The sequence below is a fragment of the Xenopus laevis genome, chromosome 1S (assembly GCF_017654675.1).
Source record: "Xenopus laevis strain J_2021 chromosome 1S, Xenopus_laevis_v10.1, whole genome shotgun sequence".
Lineage (NCBI taxonomy): Eukaryota > Metazoa > Chordata > Amphibia > Anura > Pipidae > Xenopus > Xenopus laevis.
The window spans coordinates 26,324,619-26,346,785 of record NC_054372.1 but is presented as its reverse complement, the minus strand read 5'-3'; the positions used below and the strand labels follow the sequence as shown (position 1 = coordinate 26,346,785).

Genomic DNA, 22,167 nt, shown 5'->3' with positions numbered 1-22,167 from the left:
CACAGTGATTTGTGACATTGCCTTTAAGATGATAATGGTTATCACGCAAAAGAAAATACATTTCGGAGAAGATATGGAATGGGAAACACAGAAAAGAGCAATGGTTTCCGAATTAATGAAATCCCCCTATGATATAGGAAGCTAATACAGAAAATATCATGTAAAACTATTTTGTGCAGGATTTACTTGTCACTCAACTATTTGTGTCTGATAGAAAATAATTTTAATTTTTTTATGGGGCACAACCCATGCAGTATACAAAATAATGTAGTTTACCCAGTAACACAGTCCACAAAATACACAAACTGGCAGCCTGACAACCCATTGGCCATTTATACCATTAACTGGCTGCCGTGAGTCCTCTTTTCACCTGGGAGATAGACAGATATGCATTTGGTTACTTTATTTAAAGGACATTATATCATTTTAGTTTCTGTGCCTACTATATTTGTGATGAAATTAGGACATACAAGATATTTAAAAAATTCAGTGAAAGGATCCATACAAGTGAAAAAATACAGATCAGTGGGGATCATATGCAGGACTCTCAACCCAGATCCTTTGTCCAGACAAAGCCTATTCATTGGGCTGTTATTTTATACTATAATAATGCCAATTTGATGGAAAGTGACTCAGTACCTAAAATAAACACCACACTCCCATATATGAATTTATAAAAAGAGAATACACAATTAGTTGTAATTTAGACATGAGAAGGGAAGCCTATTTATTACCCAACTCCAACCAAAAGGATAGATCCGCTTCACAGATCACATCATATCTCTGGAGAACGACAGATCAGTGCAACAAGTTATGCAGCACAATAATAAATGATTAATAAATGAACAAACCAGGGTTACAGAATGAAACAATAGACTTCGATATAGAGTCAACAAATTAAGGGACGGGCTCAAGATCAGGACTGGCAGAGAGAGCAGAATATAGAAGCCGAAGGACATCTCAAGGCAAGCTGCAAACAATGTCTGAAAAGAATACACAGGAATTACAGGCTGTATAATGCATTGTACCCAGGACAATATACTATATAAACAGGTGCTCCATTAGCCCATTTAAAGTTTGTTGTGTACAAAATTGCATTCACGCAGACATATCTTTAAATGAGAGAAGGTACAAGCACAGTGTGCTTTTCTCAGTCGGTGGAAGACACCTATTGATTTTTTCACTACTAGCAGGGACCATGATACCCTGTTAAAGGGAGAGTTTAGGATAAGTGAGGAGCTGAGTCTCCATGGATAATGGAGTTTTAGTTCTTACAGGTCACACATGGATAGGTGTCAGTTTTATCTGTTTTTCCGAAAAATGTTCACCGCAATGTTTTGGCTTGTGTTATGTCAGTCTTGATAAGTTCTACACCAGACAGTAGCCAGTGAGCTTACAGTAAAGTGGAACTGCAGCAAATTGATGTTTGTATGTCTTGCCTACCAGTATTTAGGTCCAGAAATGAATTTGCAGGGTTGTGGAAGGAGTTTATGTTATATACAAAGGAATTAGACCTGTTTTTTCTAATCTCACATCATTTGTGTGTAGAAAGGTTGCAGATAAAAAATGTGGAGTTGTAAAATTAAAGTTCGGGCCTATGTAACACTAATTATCTTTAATCTGTAGGTGTATATATATATATATATATATATATATATATATATATATATATATATATATATATATATATATATATATATATATATATATATATATATATATATATATATATATATATATATATATATAGACAAATACAAGTCCTCTGCACTCAACCCATTATCAATATATTTAAGACAGAGACATTTTGTGCATACTGCTACTGAAAAATGCCTTACCCTTTAAACAAAACAGGGATTGTTTGTCCATATATTGCAATATATTTAAGCTGGCCAACTACGTCACAGTCATCCCATATCTCGCCAGTCCTATGATCAATTTTCATCTGATTCATTAAGAATTCTATTGAATTCTATAGTCAGGTGATCCCACTGGTGTCTAATAAAAGGGCAGCCAAGTTTGGGAGTTTTACTTTGAAAGCAGCAAGTAAGTTGCAGGTAAAACTTAGTCCCTTTGTAAAATGTATAATGAAGCAACATAATTCTTAATGAATCAGATAAAATTGAGCGTAGGACTGGCCAGATATGGGATGACTTTGACGTAGTTGGCCAGCTTAAATATATTGCAATATATGGACAAACAATCCCTGTTTTGTTTAAAGGGTAAGGCATTTTTCAGTAGCAGTATGCACAAAATGTCTCTGTCTTAAATATATTGATAATGGGTTGAGTGCAGAGGACTCTTGTATTTGTCTAAATGTATTTTGTGGTCACACCCTCATTGCACCCCCGCCTAATGGTTTTAAAAAATAGTGGTGAGCACAACTTTCCCTTGTTTGTTATAGTATATATATATACATACACTTTGAGAAAGGCTAGAGTGCTAGCCGAAACGTCAACTTCTGTTTGCTAAATAAAACACTTTTATAAGACTGATAAGACCTGTGAGTGCTTGCTTTTTTCCTGGATATTCATGATGCTTTTTTGCTGATAGCACCCTGGCAAATAACACAATGGATGACGAGTAGTGCCGGCTCATCACTGATTTATATATATATATATATATATATATAGTCAAATCCAAGACTATATATATATATATATATGGGAGTCCTCGAGTTACAAACATCGGTCTTACATACAACTCATATTTACAAACAGAGGTTGTTACAGTAACATACTGTGGTTTGCTTGGCCTTTATTAGCATGTATCTTTAATAAACCACCTGCCCCAATCTCCTCTGGCGTTTGTTGTTAAAAATAAATATGTACAGAAAGGTAAAAATAAATACTATGTTAAGACAAACAACTGTCTAAGTTGCATTTAATAAGTAAATGTATTATGTTCCAACTTACATACAAATCCAACCTACTGACCCTATATCTTACGTAACCCAGGGACTGCCTGTATAGACTTTGCCGTCCTTGGTGTTCTTGTTCACCCTGAAAATTTCATTGTTATTGACCTCCAAACTGATTTTAAGCCGTAGTTTATATAGCCAAATCTCTCCTAACTGCCCTTTATTCTGGGCCCCCCTAGGGTAGCTGGTTCCACAGGTTGTGTTCCACTCATGGCACATAGAAGGTACTTTATTTTCCAAGCAATTTACAGCTGGTTGAGAAGCACCTGGATCCTACTTGTCCATCCTAAAATCGTACAATGTCCTGTTCAATACAATTTTACCAGTGTGTGTGTAGGTGCAAAGCTGGATGTTTTACTTTCAACAGATTTCTTTGAATCAGTATATAGCATTGCCACTTGCAGTCTTGCTTGCTGGTACATTGTGTACAATGTGTCATTCCCGACTGTTGGGTTTACATACATGTAGTCAACTACAAGAAGTCCTCTGCACTCAACCCATTATCAATATATTTAAGACAGAGACATTTTGTGCATACTGCTACTAAAAAATGCCTTACCCTTTAAACAAAACAGGGATTGTTTGTCCATATATTGCAATATATTTAAGCTGGCCAACTACGTCAAAGTCATCCCATATCTGGCCAGTCCTACGCTTAATTTTCATCTGATTCATTAAGAATTCAATTGCTTAATTATACATTTTACAAAGGGACTAAGTTTTACCTGCAACTTACTAGCTGCTTTCAAAGTAAAACTCCCAAACTTGGCTGCCCTTTTATTAGACACCAGTGGGATCACCTGACTATAGCTGGGAAGGGTGGGAGCTACAACATGGAGCTGGTCACTGCTCCTGTATAAACTATAACAAACAAGGAAAAGTTGTGCTCACCACTATTTTTTAAAACCATTAGGCGGGGGTGCAATGAGGCTGTGACCACAAAATACATATAGTCAAATACAAGAGTCCTCTGCACTCAACCCATTATCAATATATTTAAGACAGAGACATTTTGTGCATACTGCTACTGAAAAATGCCTTACCCTTTAAACAACACAGGGATTGTTTGTCCATATATTGCAATATATTTAAGCTGGCCAACTACGTAGTAGCAGTATGCACAAAATGTCTTAAATATATTGATAATGGGTTGAGTGTAGAGGACTCTTGTATTTGTCTATATGTATTTTGTGGTCACACCCTCATTGCACAACTTTCCCTTGTTTGTTAGGGTTTAAATACATGGCCAGTCTGCTAAGAATTGTTCCTGTGACTGATCATATTTTCAACATAACAGTCTTCAATTCATGTTCATTTTTGATCAGTGTGCGTTCAGTGAAGCCATGTATATTTCAGTACAATTGTTTATATGCATGATATTGGCTTACCATCACCCTGCTCCCCCTTGCTCTGTTTCCTTTTTTGTATCACTATATCTGAATATCTTTCTACCCATGTCTATTCTTTTATCTTTCTGCTTTTTATCTTCTATCTGCCACATTCTCTTGCTATGCATGTTACACTTAAAGTAGTTTGTGGGGGCTAATAGCATCCCTGGATGCGAGCAATGAGACCTCCCAACTGTCCCGTTTTTCACCGGAAAGTCCCGATCTTGACAGCTCAGCCAATGGTCCTGGCTTGTTACTGAAATGTCTCTTTGATCTCCTGCACTGAACAGCCAGAAAAAGAAACGTTTTTAACTTAATTCACTTTTGGCAGAGAGACCAGAATATGTGCCAGGTGCACTTGGATACTTTTGTAACAATTTAAGATTAGCAAAGAAGAAATTGTAACAATTTAAGATAACCAAAATAACAATTGTAACAATTTAAGATAAGCAGGTCTCTTGGGGAAACGGTGACTTGCAGCTTAAATGGCAATTCACCTGCATTAGCAAAACTGTAATAAGACATAAAAAACACATAAATGTGTTCAAACTTTCATAACCTGCCAAATTTTGTAAAATGAACAAGGTAATTAGGGGTGTGGCCACAAAAATGGGAATGGTCAACTTTTTTTTGCCGCGCTCCACTAGGCAAATCTTTTTGTTCCTCTTTTTATTTCCAAAATGTTGGGAGGTATGCTGTAGTCCAGGGGTGCCCAAAAGGTAGATCGGGATCTACCAGTAGACCTTTAGCGGGTGATCAGTAGATTTCAAGACACTGTCAACCAACAGCTTGTCTAAATCACCCTCCTGTTTCATGGTTTTTATTCAGATATTTATTACGTTAAGGTTACATAAGGAATGGTTGTTTGTTAAATATAACAATATACATTTTCCATTAATCAGTATTTAAGTAATATTTTCCATGGAACAGAATGCGAACAATGCTATTATGGATGTAGATCCTCATGGGACAACGTCACTAAAAGTAGACGTCACATTAGAAAATGATGGGCACTCCTGCTGTAGTCTATTAAGATAAATGCAACATCAGGGGTTAAGGTATATCTTGGTGCCAGTTTAGCATCACAAAGCTTCTGTATAATGTATGTAGGTACATCAGCACCCTGCCCAAATGTTTGCAAAACCTGTGAACCTTTCTTTAAGCAGAATATGGACCCTGTTGGGCGAGAGAATGAAATCCCAGGATATCTTTTACTTTCATAACTAACTGCTTTTTCTCACTGTTGGCCCAATCGTCCTCCCCCATGTTGATGTGGTTGTATTGTGGCAGCCAGTCATGCAAGTGGCAGAGGTCCATATGAAAGTGCCAGAAAATAAAGGGTTAGGGGGTGTCCGTTAACTAAATCCTTGGCTGGATAAGGCTGATTTATCTGGGGAATCATTGGTACAAAATTAAATAATGAAGCTTTTATCCCACACAACCTAATCCAGTACAGTACTTCTCCAAGATCCATGTATTTAGTATTTAGTATTAATGAATTACATCTGAATTCACACAACATGCCTTAAATGTCAAAATATGGTTTGTGAGCAGTAAAGTAATGTAGCAGATTGGTACGTATCTTGACAAAGCAGCCAGGGTGTTAGCTTGCTAATTATAATGCTTTAGTACTTCCAGGAGAGTAATTCCCAAGTACAAAGATGGCTAAGAGGTAATTGGGAAATTGGAGTTTAAAACACTATATCCAAAATCCTCATGCTTCAGGAATTAATTTTTAGAGTAAACCCTAAAAGGATCCTGTTAACAAACGTCCATATCTATCAAATAATCCATCCTTCATAACATGGACTTTGCGGGTCCTTCCAGGTTTATATTTTAAAAAAAGTTTATCAAACAAATTGGCTAAAAAAAACTCTGAATTTTGTAGGTGCTAATTCGTTCTGACAATGAAATGTGGGAACAAAGGAAATGTTTTTGTGGTGGGCCATTAATATGCCGCTATGTATATACTGACAGAGGGCAAGGAACTCCGTATTCTATGAAACCAACATATTTCCATTGTTTAGTGGAGCATCAGTACTAGGGCTAGAATTGGTTATTCGTTTCTCTTTCATACTGTAGCTAACCTCTTTTGGGCCCTTTAATCATTTGTGGATTCTAAATGTATTTCTATTCCTTGCTTGCCTTGACTTTTTTCCTGAAAAGGAAGAACTTGGAAATTGTAGTTACAGGTGTAAGATCTGGACCTGGGGGTTTTCTGGATCTCCATACTTTGAGTCTACTTGAAAATAATTTAAACCCAATAGGACTGTTTTGCATCCAGTAAGTATTAAATATGTCTTAGTTTGAATCCCGTACAAGTTATTGTTTTATTATTACATTGAAAAAGGAAATCATTTTTAAAGGAGAAGGTAAGGCTTTATCAGAAAGGTCTATATAAATACACCAGTAAACCCCCAAAGTAATGCCCAGAGCTGGATTTACAAAGCAGGCACCCCTAGGCCCGATGCCGTTCATCACCCCGTCCCATCCCTTTCATTTTTGCAAATTTTTATTATCAGGACTGGAGCAATGGGGATTGGTGCAAAGAAACACTGCATTTCTTTCCTTCTATTGTGTACACATGGGCTTCTGTATCAGACTTCCTCCTTTCAGTTTAAACCTCCAGGGCTTGGGCTTGAGCATGCTCAGTTTGATCCTCTCTCCCCCTTCCTCCCCTCCCTGCTGTGATCTGAGCTCATAGCTATGAGTGAGCAGGGAGAGACTCAGGCAGGAAGTGATGTCACACCAAGCTAATACTTCAGCTGCTATCCTTAACAAACAGAGAGCTTCTAGAGCTGTTTACTCAGGTATGGTGAGTCATTCTACAGAAAAATTATAGAATTCTAGCTTGCACTATTGTGGCTAATCTATTGGCAATATACTGCCTCGGGAGCTTTCCTTCTCCTTTAAACATTAGAATTATTTGCTTAAAATGGAGACTAAGACCTACCCATAATTCTGAGCTTTTTGGATAAAGGGTTTACAGATAACTGATCCCATACCTGTATTAGAAAATAATACAGTTTTTTTCATTTCTGAGGACTTAGAGGGAGAGTTATAAAATTTTGAGATTTTAATCAACTGTGTTTTGAAAAACGGTTGTCATAGAAAAAATAAAATCCAGACTAACCTTGTGGGCCTTTTGTCCCTATATTTCAAATATTCTCATATTTGAAAAACAAAACTTGGGTTAGCGATTGTGTTTGATTCTATATTTATTGAGTTAACGGCACATCTTCAGTGATCCTTTATTAGGTGCAATCAATTGTATGTACAATGTAGACTTTACAGAATATAAGAACATAAAAAACTATTTGAATATCTATGTTTGTTATGGAGGGACCTGATACCTGTGTACAAATATTGATACCTTAATGATAAATTTATTTGTCAGTACATCATAGTTACTATTCCAGGTTCTGCCTTACTTGAACCTATTTCATAACCTTTTTTTGTTTGTTGGAAATCACAGATTTCCGTGGAGAAAAGCCTCTTTACCCTGTGATAATTAAAGCCTGACCCTTTGAGCTTGTTACTGTATATTCACTGCCTGTCTGAAATTGTAGAACCTTAGAAAGAGATTACAATCAATACCATTGGCTTTCCTGGCACAAGCTCTTTCATTGTTTGCAGTCAGGCAGACTTTATACTACAAAATGTATGTATGTATATTTTTATTTGTGTAACTCTCCTGGAGCAATACAATAAATTAGTACCGGTATGGAATCCATTATCCAGAAAGCCGTTATCCAGAAAGTTCCGAATTACGGAAAGGCTATTTCCCATAGACTCCATTATAATCAAATAATCCAGATTTTAAAAAATAATATCCTTATTCTCTGTAATAATAAAACAGTACCTTGTACTTGATTCAAACTAAGATATAATTAATAGTTATTGGAAACAGAACCAGCCTATTTGGTTTATTTAATGTTTACATGATTTTCTAGTAGACTTAGGGTCATGTCACACAGGCAGATTCAGGGAGATTAGTTGCCCCTCTTCTTCGGGGGTGACTAATCTCCCCAAACTGCCTCCCCTGACTGCCCGCCGGCTAAAATTTAAATTGCCGGCGGGATGGCACTCGGCACAATTCGTTTTCCGAAATTGCCTCACGAGGAAACTTCAGGTGTCTTCAGAAAACGAAACACACCGAGTGCCATGCCGCCGGCGATTTACATTTTATCAGAGAGATTCATTATCTGGACTACCCAAGGTCCAGAGAATTTTGGATAACAGGTCTTATACCTGTAGTAACAAACAAGGGGTCACTGCAGTAAGTAACAATAAGTATGTTGTAAGAAATACATTTCACATAAATATAAAGTATAATTACAATACAGATTAAGTTCTCAGTGTCAAGGAGACAAAAAAATGGAGGACCCTGCCCCATAGGGCTTACAGTCTATATGGGAGGGTAATTTACAGACACAATTCGGCTGTAGGTTAAAGTGGATGCCATAGAAGTGCCACTGCCATAGAAGTACCAGTTTCCAGTTCAGGTGTTATAAAAGAAAGACTAAAGCTATTCCATTAGATGCATAAACATTTCTATTTCTCTGCAATTTCTTTTCCCAGAAAGCCGAACGATACTGGACGCGTTTGCCCAGCAATGTAGCCGAGTTCTAAACCTCTTCAATTGTGGAGGAAAACTTCTAGACTCCAAACCTCCACAGTCATTGATGTCTTGTGTAAAACAGGAGAATAACGGTTACATTGACAGGCCGGATCAGTGTCAGTTAAATAAGGCGTTCCATTACCAACCTTCAGACAAACCAGATGTAGAAATGCAGTACGTCAAGAAAAAACAGCAGACTTCAGCTTTCTTGCGGGTCTTTACAGATTCACTTCAGAACTACCTTCTAGCCGGTAACTTCCCTGCTCGGAATACCTCTTTCACTAACGACTACGGACATTTAACTGATATGGACACAATCTCATCCTCTCCAGTACATACAATGGGTGGATGGACATCCCCGGCAACTTCTGAATCACATGGTCATCCATCTTCGTCAACGCTTCCAGAAGAGGATTATGATGACGAGGAAGAAGGTTACTGCCCTAGGTGCCAAGAGCTGGAGCAGGAGGTGATCTCTCTGCAACAAGAAAACGAGGACCTTAGACGGAAGTTAGAAAGTGTACCAGGTATATGTTTCATGGTATTCAATGCACTAATATTTCTGAGGTTTTCTAATTTAGTTTCAACTAACACGAATTTGTATTGTATAAAATGTCCGGCTGATTTTTCAATTTAAAATGTCCAGCTGATTTTTCAGTGCCGGTGTGAATGGTATCACTTTCTCTGCACCAGTGTGCACTGGCACAAGGAATGGCATTAGGGCTCATACAAATCAGCGCAGGAAGGAACGTAGCTCATTCTTTATTATGACCCAGTTCTGACACAAGCCCGTGTAAGTGCTGAACCTGGTGGAATATAGCATGTTGCATTTCTGCACTTACATGCGCCTGTGTTCAGTATGTGCCCCTTTATATTGATAGTCTGTGTTCCTTTCTGTGCTCCACCGCAGCTGAATGTATCTAAACCAGGGAACCCCAACCTTTTTGAACCCGTGAGCAACATTTAGAATTAAAAGGAGTTGGGGAGCAACACATGCATGAGAAATGTTCTTGGGCTGCTATTGGCCATTTGGTAGCCCTTATGTGGATTGTCAACTTACATTGTGGCTCTGTCTGGCAGTACATCTGGTTTTTATGCAATTAAAACTTGCCTCCAAACCAGGAATTCAAAAATAAGCACCTGCTTTGAGGTCACTGGGAGCAACATCCAAGGGGTTGGAGAGCAACATGCTGCTCACGAGCTACTGGTTGGGGATCACTGATCTAAACTAAACACAGGGGAGTGCCGGGAAATGCACTTATCTGTACTTGCCCTTAGGGCTCTTACACACGGCCGTTTTTGTCTGCGCTCCCCTGCGTTGCATTTTCTTCCTTTCAGCCGCAGGGGATCGCAGGAGTAGACGCACTCAATTATTGTGAAGGGGGCTGTACTCACACAGACGCATGTATGCGCCGAACGCAGGTGAAATGCAACATGCTGCGTCCCACCTGCGTTTGGCACTTACATGCGTCTTTGTGAGTACAGTCCCCTTCACAATAATTGAGTGTGTCTACTCCTGCCCTCCCCTGCGGCTGAACGGAAGAAAACGCAACGCAGGGGATCGCAGAAAAAACGGCCATGTGTAAGAGCCCTTAGTTTGCAATTCACAAGTCATTTGTGTTTATAAGTAACACGTCATCAAGGCAGGGGCAATTCCAGGGCTCTCTTGCCTCTGTACACTGTGTACTTTTCACCTTACCCATTATTCATCAAGTATGCTGGGTTGGGGGAATGGAGCATTGTGCAGATAACATATATACATGCAAGTACCTTTGTGACTAACGTTTTTCAAAACACATTTGCAAATGCTTTCATTAATGAGCCCTTCTGGCTGTGAGAATGAAATGCATTATAGGTTATATGCTGGCCAGGAATATATTATTACTAGGAGAATGTAATACTTAACTACAAGCTCCCAGAGAGGATATAATGATGCTCAACGTTATAATGTTTACATATTAGAAAGTTATTTCTTAATTTCTTGGCTTTTGTTTTAAGGTCAGGTGTAAATTCCATTTTTTTAACCAAAATATGCTTTAAAGCACTGGTTGATTGGATGTGATCACACAATAGACTTTAGAAAAACTGAGTTGGTGTGATTTCTTGGCTACAGATGTACTGAGTAGGATTGACTGGTTATGCATTGCATTCGAACACATAAATGAGGGCTAGTGTACTTTGCATGAGATACTACTGTAGGTTTATGCTAAATAGCTGTGCCTGGATAGGAAAACTCCTCTTTTATAAATACAGGACACATTTGCACCTGGGCAGTAACTAATTGATACCAATGCTTCCAGGTTAAGCCCAAACCATGGAAACAGTCATTAAATCAATGGCTTAGATCAAGGTTCAAATCCAAATTTCAATAAGAGACCATCTCATACTGAATGTATTGGTGTCTCAACTGTCACATACCAATTCTAATTAAAATATAAATATAAGATTAAATAATAAAGAAGGGTGTGCTCCCTGGTCTAGTATGCTTAAGGGCAGAGACACACGTGGAGATTAGCTGCCTGCCGACAAAACGCCTCCTCTTCGGGCGACTAATCTCCCCGAACTGCCGTCCCGCCAGCTATAATCTAAATTGCTGGCGGAGTGCTTCGGTTACCGAAATCGCCTGAAATTTCCACGTAAGGCAACTTTGGGTGATTTCGGAAAACAAAGAGCTCCCGCTGGCAATTTTGTTTTTAGCCGGCGGTAAGGCAGTTTGGGGAGATTAATCACCTGAAGAAGAGGCGATTTGTCGCCGATATACTGAATCTCTGCGAATCTCCACGTGTGTCTCTGCCCTTAATAGTTTATTAGATAAGTAAAATTGCACTTACACGGCAAGAGTGCTCAATTCACTTATGAAACAAATCAGCATCAGTGTGCAATGAAATAGCCATCTAAAATCAAAAAAAACAAAAACCCTGTGAAGGTACGTGGAAGCAGATGTGTGTAGGTCTGGGTCAGTAAGGAGAAGCTCATGAGCTTTAAAAAAAAAAGTCAATCATTGATTGGTTGCTTTGGGTTTCTGCTACTGTGCAAATTTAGCCCATGAGTCCCATGCGGTTTGTGTAAGTGGGTTTTGCACTAAGGCCACCTGGTTACAAGGGATTTTCTTTAAATTTTAAAAGATTTTTAATTACCAGTCTAGCTGTCTATATACATGGGCCACACTGGTTGCTGACTCAGCCACTCTTGATTTATTTGGCAACTAAGCAGAAGAATGATGGCCTTCTGCCCAATATCTGGCAGGACATCAGTCAGATTTCTGTCTGCAGGTTTGAAAATCCCAAAATAAGGTCCTCTCCCAGCAGGTTGTCATGGGCCCTGGGGGGCAGTCTATCAGCTCTGATTGATTTGGCCCATCATTAAAGCTGGCCTATTCAGGAAGGTCTGTTTGAATTTTGAGCTCAGCAATCAATAGTGATCTTTAGGTTCTTATTACTAATGTAATTATCCATTCCTGGAATTAGTGATCACATAAAGGTGGCCATAGATGTAATGATTAGGATCTTTCCTGGAAAGATTGTTCCTTTCAATACACACATGTAGAGCTGAATCTCAGATATAAGGTATAACAATAGAATTCTACCTGTATCTGCCAGTGTTCGGGTGCCTTCAAAGAAGGGATGCACCGAATCCAGGATTCGGTTCGGGATTCGGCCTTTTTCAGCAGGATTCTAATTTGGCCAAATCCTTCTGCCTGGCCGAACCGAATCCGAATTTGCGTATGCAAATTAGGGACGGAGAGGGAAATCGCGTGACTTTTTGTCACAAAACAAGGGACTAAAAAATGTTTTCCCCTTCCCACCCCTAATTTACATATGCAAATTAGAATTTGGTTCGGTATTCGGCCGAATCTTTCGCAAAGTCTTCTGCCGATATCGGTCGGTTCGTTTCCAACTATATATGCACCAAATATTGTACGAAAATTAGTTTTGTTTGATATTATTGATGCGTTTAAAGGGGAACTGTCATGAAAATTGAATATAAGCTTCAGCATACCGAAATAAGAAACTTTCTAAATGCAATCAATTAAAAATTCTGTACTGTTTCTAAAATAATCAAGTTTATGTTCACTATTCCTCTCATAGCATCTGTTTCTCTTCAATCTGTCTTCATGCAGCAGTTGGGTGTAAAACTTGATTATTTCAGAAACGGTACAGAATTTTTAATTGATTGCATTTAGAAAGTTTCTTATTTCAGTATGATGAAGCTTATATTAAATTTTCATCTTCATGATAGTTCCCCTTTAAGCTGCACCAGGCCTCTGGTAAAGCACTTTTAGTAGGAAGTTAAAGGGGTTGCTCAACTTTAAAGTAACTTTTAGTATGATGCAGTGAGTGAGATTATAAGAAAATTTGCAATTGTTTTCCATTTTATATTATTTGTGTTTTTTGAGTAATTTACCTTTTTATTCGGCAGCTCTCCAGTTCAGCAATGCAGTTGCTAGGGTCCAAATGACCTTAACAACCATGCATTGATATCAATAATATAGTGGAATATGAGTAGGGGGTGGCCTGAGTATAAAGATGAGTGACAAAAAGTGCTAGTAACTATAACTTTGCAACCTTACAGAGCATTTGTTTTATGCATGGGGTCAGTGACCCTCATTTGAAAGCAGAAGAAGGTGGCAAATAATTTAAAAACTATAAAAAAAAGAGAAAATGAAGATCGATTGAAAAGTTAACTTAACGGTCAAGCATCCCTTTAATGTTTATGGTTTATATATATGTCTAGTTATCTCTGGGTGTGTAGGTTTACCTGGTTATATTTTTTTTCAGAACAAAACTCAAGTAATGTCCTAAAATGACTTAGTTTTATGCAGATGAGTGTAATTGAATGCTTACTTCATTATGTTTTTATTAAATGTCTGGAGCTGGAAAGCTGGAACCATAATTGTTCTGTTTCTTGCAGTGCCCTGCCAGACGGTGTTAGATTATTTGAAGACGGTACTTCAACATCATAATCAGCTTCTCATGCCACAGCCGATTGACCAGCCAACAGAGGTAACGACATTTATCTCACAGAGGCCTCAGGCCATCGTGTTTAAACCAACCGTGTTTCCCAATGGCCATGAACTAGACAGGAGGCAAAAAGTAAAACCCTGTTTGAGAATCTCTCCCCAGGGCAGTTACAGCTGACAGATAGGAATCTGAATTTGCCAATTCCAGGACCTTAGGGTCAGGGCACACATTCAGATTCGGGGGGATTAGTCGCCCGGTATAAAATCTCCTCTTCATCAGGGCGACTAATCTCCCTGAATTTCCTCCTGCCGGCTAGAATGTAAATCACCGGCGGGATGGCACTCAGAGAACTTCGTTTATCGAAGTCGCCCGATGTTTCCTCGTAAGGCAACTTCGGGTGACTTTGGAAAACGAATCGCTCCGAGTAACATCCCAACGGCAATTTACATTCTAGCCGGCAGGAGGCAGTTCGGGGGGATTAGTTGCCCCGAAGAGAAGGAGATTTGTCGCCGGGCGGCTAATCTCCCCGAATCTGAGCGTGTGCCCTGACCCTTACTAGAGTAATCTGGTTGCTAATGGGAAGTGCCCAGTAATTTTCTGTGCTCCCAGAATGAGAGTGAAAGGACACAGATTGTAACTGTATGTTACTTTAGGTTTATGGTAGAGTCCTGCAGCGGGTCAGGTACACGCGGGTACCTGTGGGTTACCCACAAAAACCTGCGGTACCCTGCGAGTTGCTGGTAGTAGTTTCGGGTGCGGGTATAGAGCAGGTCGGTGGTTCTGCGGGTTTGCGGGTCGGGCCGCGGGTCTGCTCATTAGTGATTTTTACTCCTTTTTTCTGATCACTCATACTACCGATGATGTCACTTCCGGTTTACAATGACAGCACTTCCTGATACTTGATGGTCAGCGGGTCGCGGGTGGACTCTAGTCTATGTTAGAGATGGCTACATATGAAAGTAAAGTCTATTATGACAATAATGGAGGGGTCCCAAAAACCAGGAAGCATCATTATTTGCTACAGCGGTATCTTTACTGATGCATGGGGAGGTATACTAGTAATGACAGACTAACCTTTGAAGGTGTAAAATTCTTATTCATTATTTCCATATTTTTATCCGAAAGATTGACAGGTGAATGGAGGGTGCTCTCAGAAAACCCTGAAAATCCAAACGTAAACCTAAGCTCCTCCTCAAGAAAGAGTCTTTTCATCGTTTAGGCATCAATGGGATACAACAAATAAAATACAGTTCTTAATGTGGCACGTAAACAAGATATTCTAGGTTGCCTGGCCTATTATCTTACCCTGATGTTGAAGTGTTCTGAGGCCTTAAAGGGATACTGTCATGGGAAAAAAACATTTTTTCAAAATGAATCAGTTAATAGTCCTGCTCCAGCAGAATTTTGCACCGAAATCCATTTCTCAAAAGAGCAAACAGATTTTTTTATATTCATATTTAATTTATATATTTATATATAAAGTATATTTATATATAAATATACATATATTTATATTTTTTATATTCAATTTTGAAATCTGACATGGGGCTAGACGTATTGTCAAATTCCCAGCTGCCCCAAGTCATGTGACTTGTGCTCTGATAAACTTCAATCACTCTTTACTGCTGTACTGCAAGTTAATTAACCCTCGATATTCGACCCATAGTAAATGTGCCCCTAAATGTGTAGCCTTACGGAGCATTGTTTTTTAGATGGTGTCAGTGACCCACATTAGCTGGAAAGAGTCAGAAGAAGAAGGCAAATAATTTAATAACTATAAATAAAAAAAAAACAATGACAACTAATTGAAAGGTTGCATAGAATTATATATTCTTTGACATACTAAAAGTTAACCTAATGGTGAACCACCTCTTTAAATAAACCCAATAGGGTTGTTGTGCCACCACCAGGGATTCATGCATCATACTTACCATCAAGTACAAGGTACTGTTTTATTATTAAAGAGAAAAGGGAAATACAATTTTTAAGAATTTGAATTATTTGCATAAAATCAACTCTACTGGAGTTGGCCTTCCAGTTATTCAGAGCTTTCTGGATACTGGGTTTACCAGATAAGGGATCCCATACCTGTACTTTATAACTGCCATATGTTATATCATTGCAGTTTGATATAGTGCTGAATGGTGAGTTGTCTGATATCAGATAATGTAGACTCACCAGTAGTGAGTTGGTGATGTAATAATTACCTAAAACAAATCATTTTTATCCTGCAGAGTGTTGAAATAAAGATGGCTTGCTATTTCCAGTGTGCAGATTTTATAGCATATGAAATAAACACGCCCTGTTCAGATTTGAATAATTGCAACAATCAAAGCAAGATCATGTAAACTCACTGTTTTAATTACCCATATTCCATAATTTGTCAGATGCCATGTTTTTTTTTCAATATACCACTCCTTTATTCATACACGGCAGTGCAAGGAATTAATCGATTTAATTATGACATTCCGCAGGTGAAGGGAAAGGGAACACACCCACACATATACCCATGCCACATACGGAAGCATATGTCTTTCCTTCTGTTCCTTTGTCCCATTAATTGTGGGGCGTTCCTGAATTACAAAGCTGTATAGGGGTGGGGCTTGATGGGGAATAGGCAGCGTTTTGGACAAATTATAATTTGAACAGGTTGGGCAAGAAGAATAGCCTAGTCCCTAGATATTTGAACAGACAAATAAAATACAAATACAGCAAATTAATAACAGTTGAACTACAGAAACAACATTCCACTACGCCCACTGCTGCAGCCAGAGTCTCATTGGTCTATATTCACACACCATCATCTATAATGGAAGAATTTAGGACAAGTCCCCACCTGATTATACACAAGCAAGCCCCCAATCTGCTCAAACCATCATCCATTTAGACAAATACAAGAGGTCCTCTGCACTCAATCCATTATCAATATATATAACATATTGAGACAGCGACTAAAAAAATGCCTTACCCTTTAAACAAAACAGGGATTGTTTGTCCATAAATTGCAATATATTTAAGCTGGCCAACTACCATCATCCAGTGCTTGGTAAATCTGACCTTTTTGAGGTCCACAATTTGGGACTGTCCTGCAGAAGATGAGACCATTAGAAGGTATGTACTTATATAGTTCCCAATGGTACAAATAAAATGAATTTTTAATCACATATCTGCAATGTTTATATGAAATTTAGTGGTGAGTGTTATGTGCCTAGATTTGTGCATCTTCCAGGGGAAGAGATACCAACAAAATAATGGCGGTTAATATCAACAAAGTTATACATTGCGAATATCACGTCTCTTTGCTCCATTTTTGTTTATTTTAGTATTTAATATTTCCTTGGAACAGAAATGTATTTGTTCACTGATTTTGTTCCTTTATTAGGAATTATAACTTTGGGTCTTGCTTTTTTTGGCGTTTGCCCTTATAGCGTGCAGCAGTAAGGTTATATTGATGATGTAGTGTTGTTGTCTTTGGTTCATGCTGGAAATTGAATTGTTCAATGAAGTAAATCAAACTATTGATCAATTGATTAGGCTGCAGAGCCATGACCTCAGTATCCTACATGCCAGTCTGAAATGAGATACAGTCAGTTCTAGTGACAGATTTTAACATCTTTACTTGGTAGCTGGGTGACCAAAGTCATCTCAAAATAATTCGTCTTGTGGCTTTTCCTCTGGGATTCTTCAAGCCTTCAAGCTTTATTGATGTTGTCTTCCATATATGCACATTATGTATATATGAACTTCGTTGTGATCTATAGTCAATATTGAGAAACCGGCATAATGTAAAAATGAAGGTTAAAAAAATAAACCGGATATCTAAAATGTGTTATATACAAATGTGACCATTTTCTTTCTGTTTCTCAAGTGTAAATCCAGGTGCCACTAATATAGAGAAGCTGAATTATATTATTTTATATTAAATTCTCCATATTTTCAATGAGATGGTCGTACTTGTGCATGTGGAGGATGGGTGAAATTGCGTGGGGGGAAATGTGGGTGGTAGTGTTTGAGTGCATGTGTGCATATGTCTTTTGTGTATATAGGGGTAGTATGGTGGGCAGTAACTCCCGGGCAAAAGTGCAAGAATACCTGCTGTACCACTTAGTGGTCGTTTGTGGAGCTAAAGAATTGCTGTGCACTGTATCAAAAATTGGTGCGAGGTGCAGAGCACAATGTTGGTGGAAACAGGGCAGTATTCCAGTTGCAACCTCCATCCTCTGCTGCTCCCTAAGGGTAGAACTACATGGGTGTTTTTCACACGTTTTTGGCAGATCCGACGCGTAGTGCCAAAATGCAAGCATCAAGTCGGATGCGACGGAAAATGAGGTAAGCAACAGCAATGTCGGATGGTGTCGCATCGTTCATCCGAAACGACACGACTGTCGGATGCAGCATGCAAAGTCTGTATCTGACAGCCATGTTTTGTCGGATGAACGACGCAACAGTGTCTGACATTTGTATTTCTTACCTTATTTTCCGTTGCATCAGACTCGACGCCTGCGTTTTGGCACAGCGCGTCGGATCTGCGGAAAACCCCCTGGAAAACGCCCATGTAGTTCTACCCTTGTGCATCTGAATGACAATACTAGTTAAACTATCTAAATGCCTCCCCCTCCTGCCCCTTATAAATACCGTAATGAATAATGCAGGCAATATTGTATTCATGGGGGCAACAGTAGAACTTTGTGTTCAGAGTGCAGAGACCTACGGCAACTCAGAGAGAAGAAAGCAAAAACAAAGTGAAAAAAAATAGCCAATTGTTGCTGTTATTTTAAACACTGCTTTTTCTTTTGTAAATGGCCCTTTTGTGTTTAATGGGGGAATGTCATATGTTTCTTTAATGCACAAAACGAATGTTAGCGACATGTATGCATCCTTTTTGACTGATTACAGACCTCAACCACTTCCTCACAAAGTTTCTGACCAAAAGGATTTTGCAACAAACGTAATGTATGTAATAAAGTTTCACAATCGCAAAGGGTTTTTTTTGAGATAAAATATTTAACAAAACTCCAGAGCAGGTTAAAAGGAACTTAACTTTATCAGAAAGGTCTATATAAATATACCAGTAAACACTCAAAGCTAGGGCTTGAGCATGCTCAGTTTGCTCCTCAATCCCTCCTCCCCTCCCTTCTGTAATCTGAGCCTATAGCTATGAGTAAGCAGGGAGAGACTTAGGCAGGAAGTGGTGTCACACCAAGCTAATATGGCAGCTTCTATCCTAAACAAACAAAGAGAGCTTCTAGAGCTGTTTACTCAGGTATGGTAAAACATTCTACAGAATAAATGTAGTGTTATAGCTTGCACTATTGTGGCTAATCTATTCGCAATAATCTGCATCTGTCGCTTTCTTTCTTTTTTAACGCTAATCTTTGCTTTACGATAATGAGCAATGTGAGCAGCACTAAACATTCTCAAAAACGCCATTTTAAACAATGCTTGCGATTTTAAATACAATCCTCCCTAAGAATGTGTGTGTGTATGTGTGTATTGAGCATTTGCATGCATGTGGCGAGGGGGAGTTGCAGAGTATATTCCATTGTGTGGGGATAAGAGAGTTGTGGATAGGGAGCATGAAGAGGGAATGAGAATGTGCATGTAAGCAGGAGTTTAGGGGTCTGTGGCTGTATATATGAGTGTAGGTTTCAGTGACCATGGATGTGCGAGTTTAGGGGCAAGAGTGCATGCTTGAATAGGAGTCTGTGCCTGTATGTGTAGGGAAAGGCAGAGAGCAGATTGTCATAGTTTTGTTAGTATGGTACACAACAACCTAATCTTAATATGTCCTGGACTCAGTGTCGGACTGGGCCGTCGGGACACCGGGAAAGAACCTGGTGGGCCCTGCTAGCCCAGTCCCTTTCCTTGCACGGAAGCGAAAAGCGCGTCAGACTTCCCTCCCTGGACCCCAGCGCAGCTGAATGAAAAAGAAGGTAGAGGCAGGGGCCAGGGATGTTGTGGCTCGGGGAGGGGAGCCAGGGGACGCTTTGTGCTAATGTGCTAATATGCATGTGCTTCCCAGAACTGCAAAACTTTGCTGCACCCGGCTTGCAGGAATGGCAGTGAGGTCAGATACATGATCGTCAGGAGTCCAGCTGGGAATTACAAGATACAGGGATGGTGGCAGTGGAAAAAAAATAGGTAACTGGGGTCAAGTGGCGTTGCCCTATAAACCAATGTATATTATAAGTGTGACTATTATGTAGGGCCGGAAGTAGGGAAGGCAGAATTGGCACATGCGTAGGGCTCAGCATCGGGGGGAGCTAGACGCGTACCTGATCAGTCTTCCTAATCCTACTTTTGGCCCTGGTGAGAGAATAGTGAATGTAGCACCTGATAAATCTTTGTGGCAATTCAATGTTCACTCAGCACCGTCCACTACCCCGCGTTCCATCTAGAGGCTCATTGCCTTGGGCTCTGCTTTTTTTGTCCTAAATAAGTGGCCTAGTCAGTATCTACGTCTGTTCTTTGAGAAATTTTAATTGGAAATGATTAAAAATATTATATATTATATAAAACAGTAGTCACTTTTATGAAAATGTAACTACAAAACCCACTGCCTGTCCTCACATCCAGAGCAGAAAAAAGGAAGTATATGGTTCGAAATGTTGCCTGAATATTCATGGTACAGGTATGAGACCTGTTATCCCAGAATACTCTGGGCCAGGGGTTTTCTGGATAACAGATCTTAATGTAATTTGGATCATCATACCTTAAGTCTACTAGAAAATCATGTAAACACTTAATAAAATAGGCTGGGTTTCCTTCCAATTAGGGATGCACCAAATCCAGGATTCGGCCTTTTTCAGCAGGATTTGGATTCGGCCGAATCCTTCTACCCGGCCGAACCTGAATCCTAATTTGCATATGCAAATTAGGGTCGGGAGGTAAATCGTGTGAAGTAAAAAATATGCAAATTAGGATTCGGTTCGGTATTCGGCCGAATCTTTCACAAAGGATTCAGGGGTTCGGCTGAATCCAAAATAGTGGATTCTGTGCATCCCTACTTCCAATAATCGACTTTGGAACAAGAACCATGTACTGTTTTATTATTACAGAGAAAGGAATTTGGCACGCAGGGGTAGTTATAGAAAAAGCAGACCTTGTGAAGGGGGGGGGGTATACAGACCAAGAGGTAGTTTAAGGGCCTTTTTTTTAATCAAAATCTGATTTTTTCTGATTATTTAATAAAAAAAAAAGTCCGACCAAACTAGAATCCATGATTGGATCTTCGAAAATCAAAGTTTTTTCCCAAATCACTCAATTTTTCAGGCTTTTTCCCGAAAAGCCTGAATTTTTTGGATCTTTTCCCAAAAAGTCCAAAATAGTGGGATTTTCAGGCTAATTCCAGCACAGACCACAGAAATTCTGAATAGGATAGGGACCTCACCCATTGACTTATATACAACCTCAGAAGGTCTGAGATGCTGGATTTTTGGGGTATAATAATTCTTGAAAAATGTGAGGTTTTTTTCCACTAAAAATCTTGATTTTATAGTGAAAAAAAACCTTGAATTTTTCAAGTTTACGGCATTCAAACTTTAATAAATAACTCCCTCACTATATGTTTACGAAAAATTTCTTATTTGCTACGTTTTTTTTTTTTAAAGGTTTTTATTTTACATTTTCCAACAGCACAACAAAACATACACAAAAGCATGCATTGCTATGACTTTTCCAACATGAGGATTTACATATACTTAGTATTATAATACATCCTGGTAAATAGGGTTCGACTAAGGCAAATGGCAGAGAGACATTGGGATGGCCCCTTAGGATAGGTTACCTGTTTAAAATTGACCTTCTCAGGCTTAAGGGTCAGCTTCTGGGTTAGCCTCCAACCAGGGATTCCAGACCTTCTCAAATTTTTGAGGACATTGCCTGGCTACATATGTTGATTTAATTTAATAGCTGGCAGTTTGCTGTTTATTAGTTGCACCCATTGTTGCACGGTCGGTGCTTGAGGGCTCATCCACTTCATTGCAACCTGTTTCTTAGCATTAAAGTATAGGGTTGTGAGTAGGGTTTTGGTTTTATTTAAAGGGACTACATCATCCACCAAGCCTAGTAAGCACACTTCTGGAGCTAGAATTCCAGGCAGTAAGATTCGATCATTGCGGTATTTAACTACTGTTGACCAATAATTATATATGTGCGGACACGTCCACATTAGGTGGAAAAACTCGGCATCTGGAGATTGACATTTGGGACATTAGGGTTGTTGCCCATGACTTTCAGTCGCAGTGGGGTAATGAATGTCCTAAGCATTATCCTATA

General features: G+C 39.1%; 1 protein-coding gene across 1 annotated transcript in view; it reads left to right on the top strand.

Annotated features, from left to right (window-relative positions):
* The window catches only part of bend4.S (BEN domain containing 4 S homeolog), a 64,402-nt gene that overhangs the window by 17,002 nt on the left and 25,233 nt on the right, over positions 1 to 22,167 (top strand). Inside the window, exons 2-3 of the mRNA XM_018243122.2 lie at positions 8,890 to 9,456; positions 13,841 to 13,932. Coding sequence (XP_018098611.1) covers positions 8,890 to 9,456; positions 13,841 to 13,932 — 659 coding nt within the window. The remainder of the gene's footprint in view (positions 1 to 8,889; positions 9,457 to 13,840; positions 13,933 to 22,167) is intronic.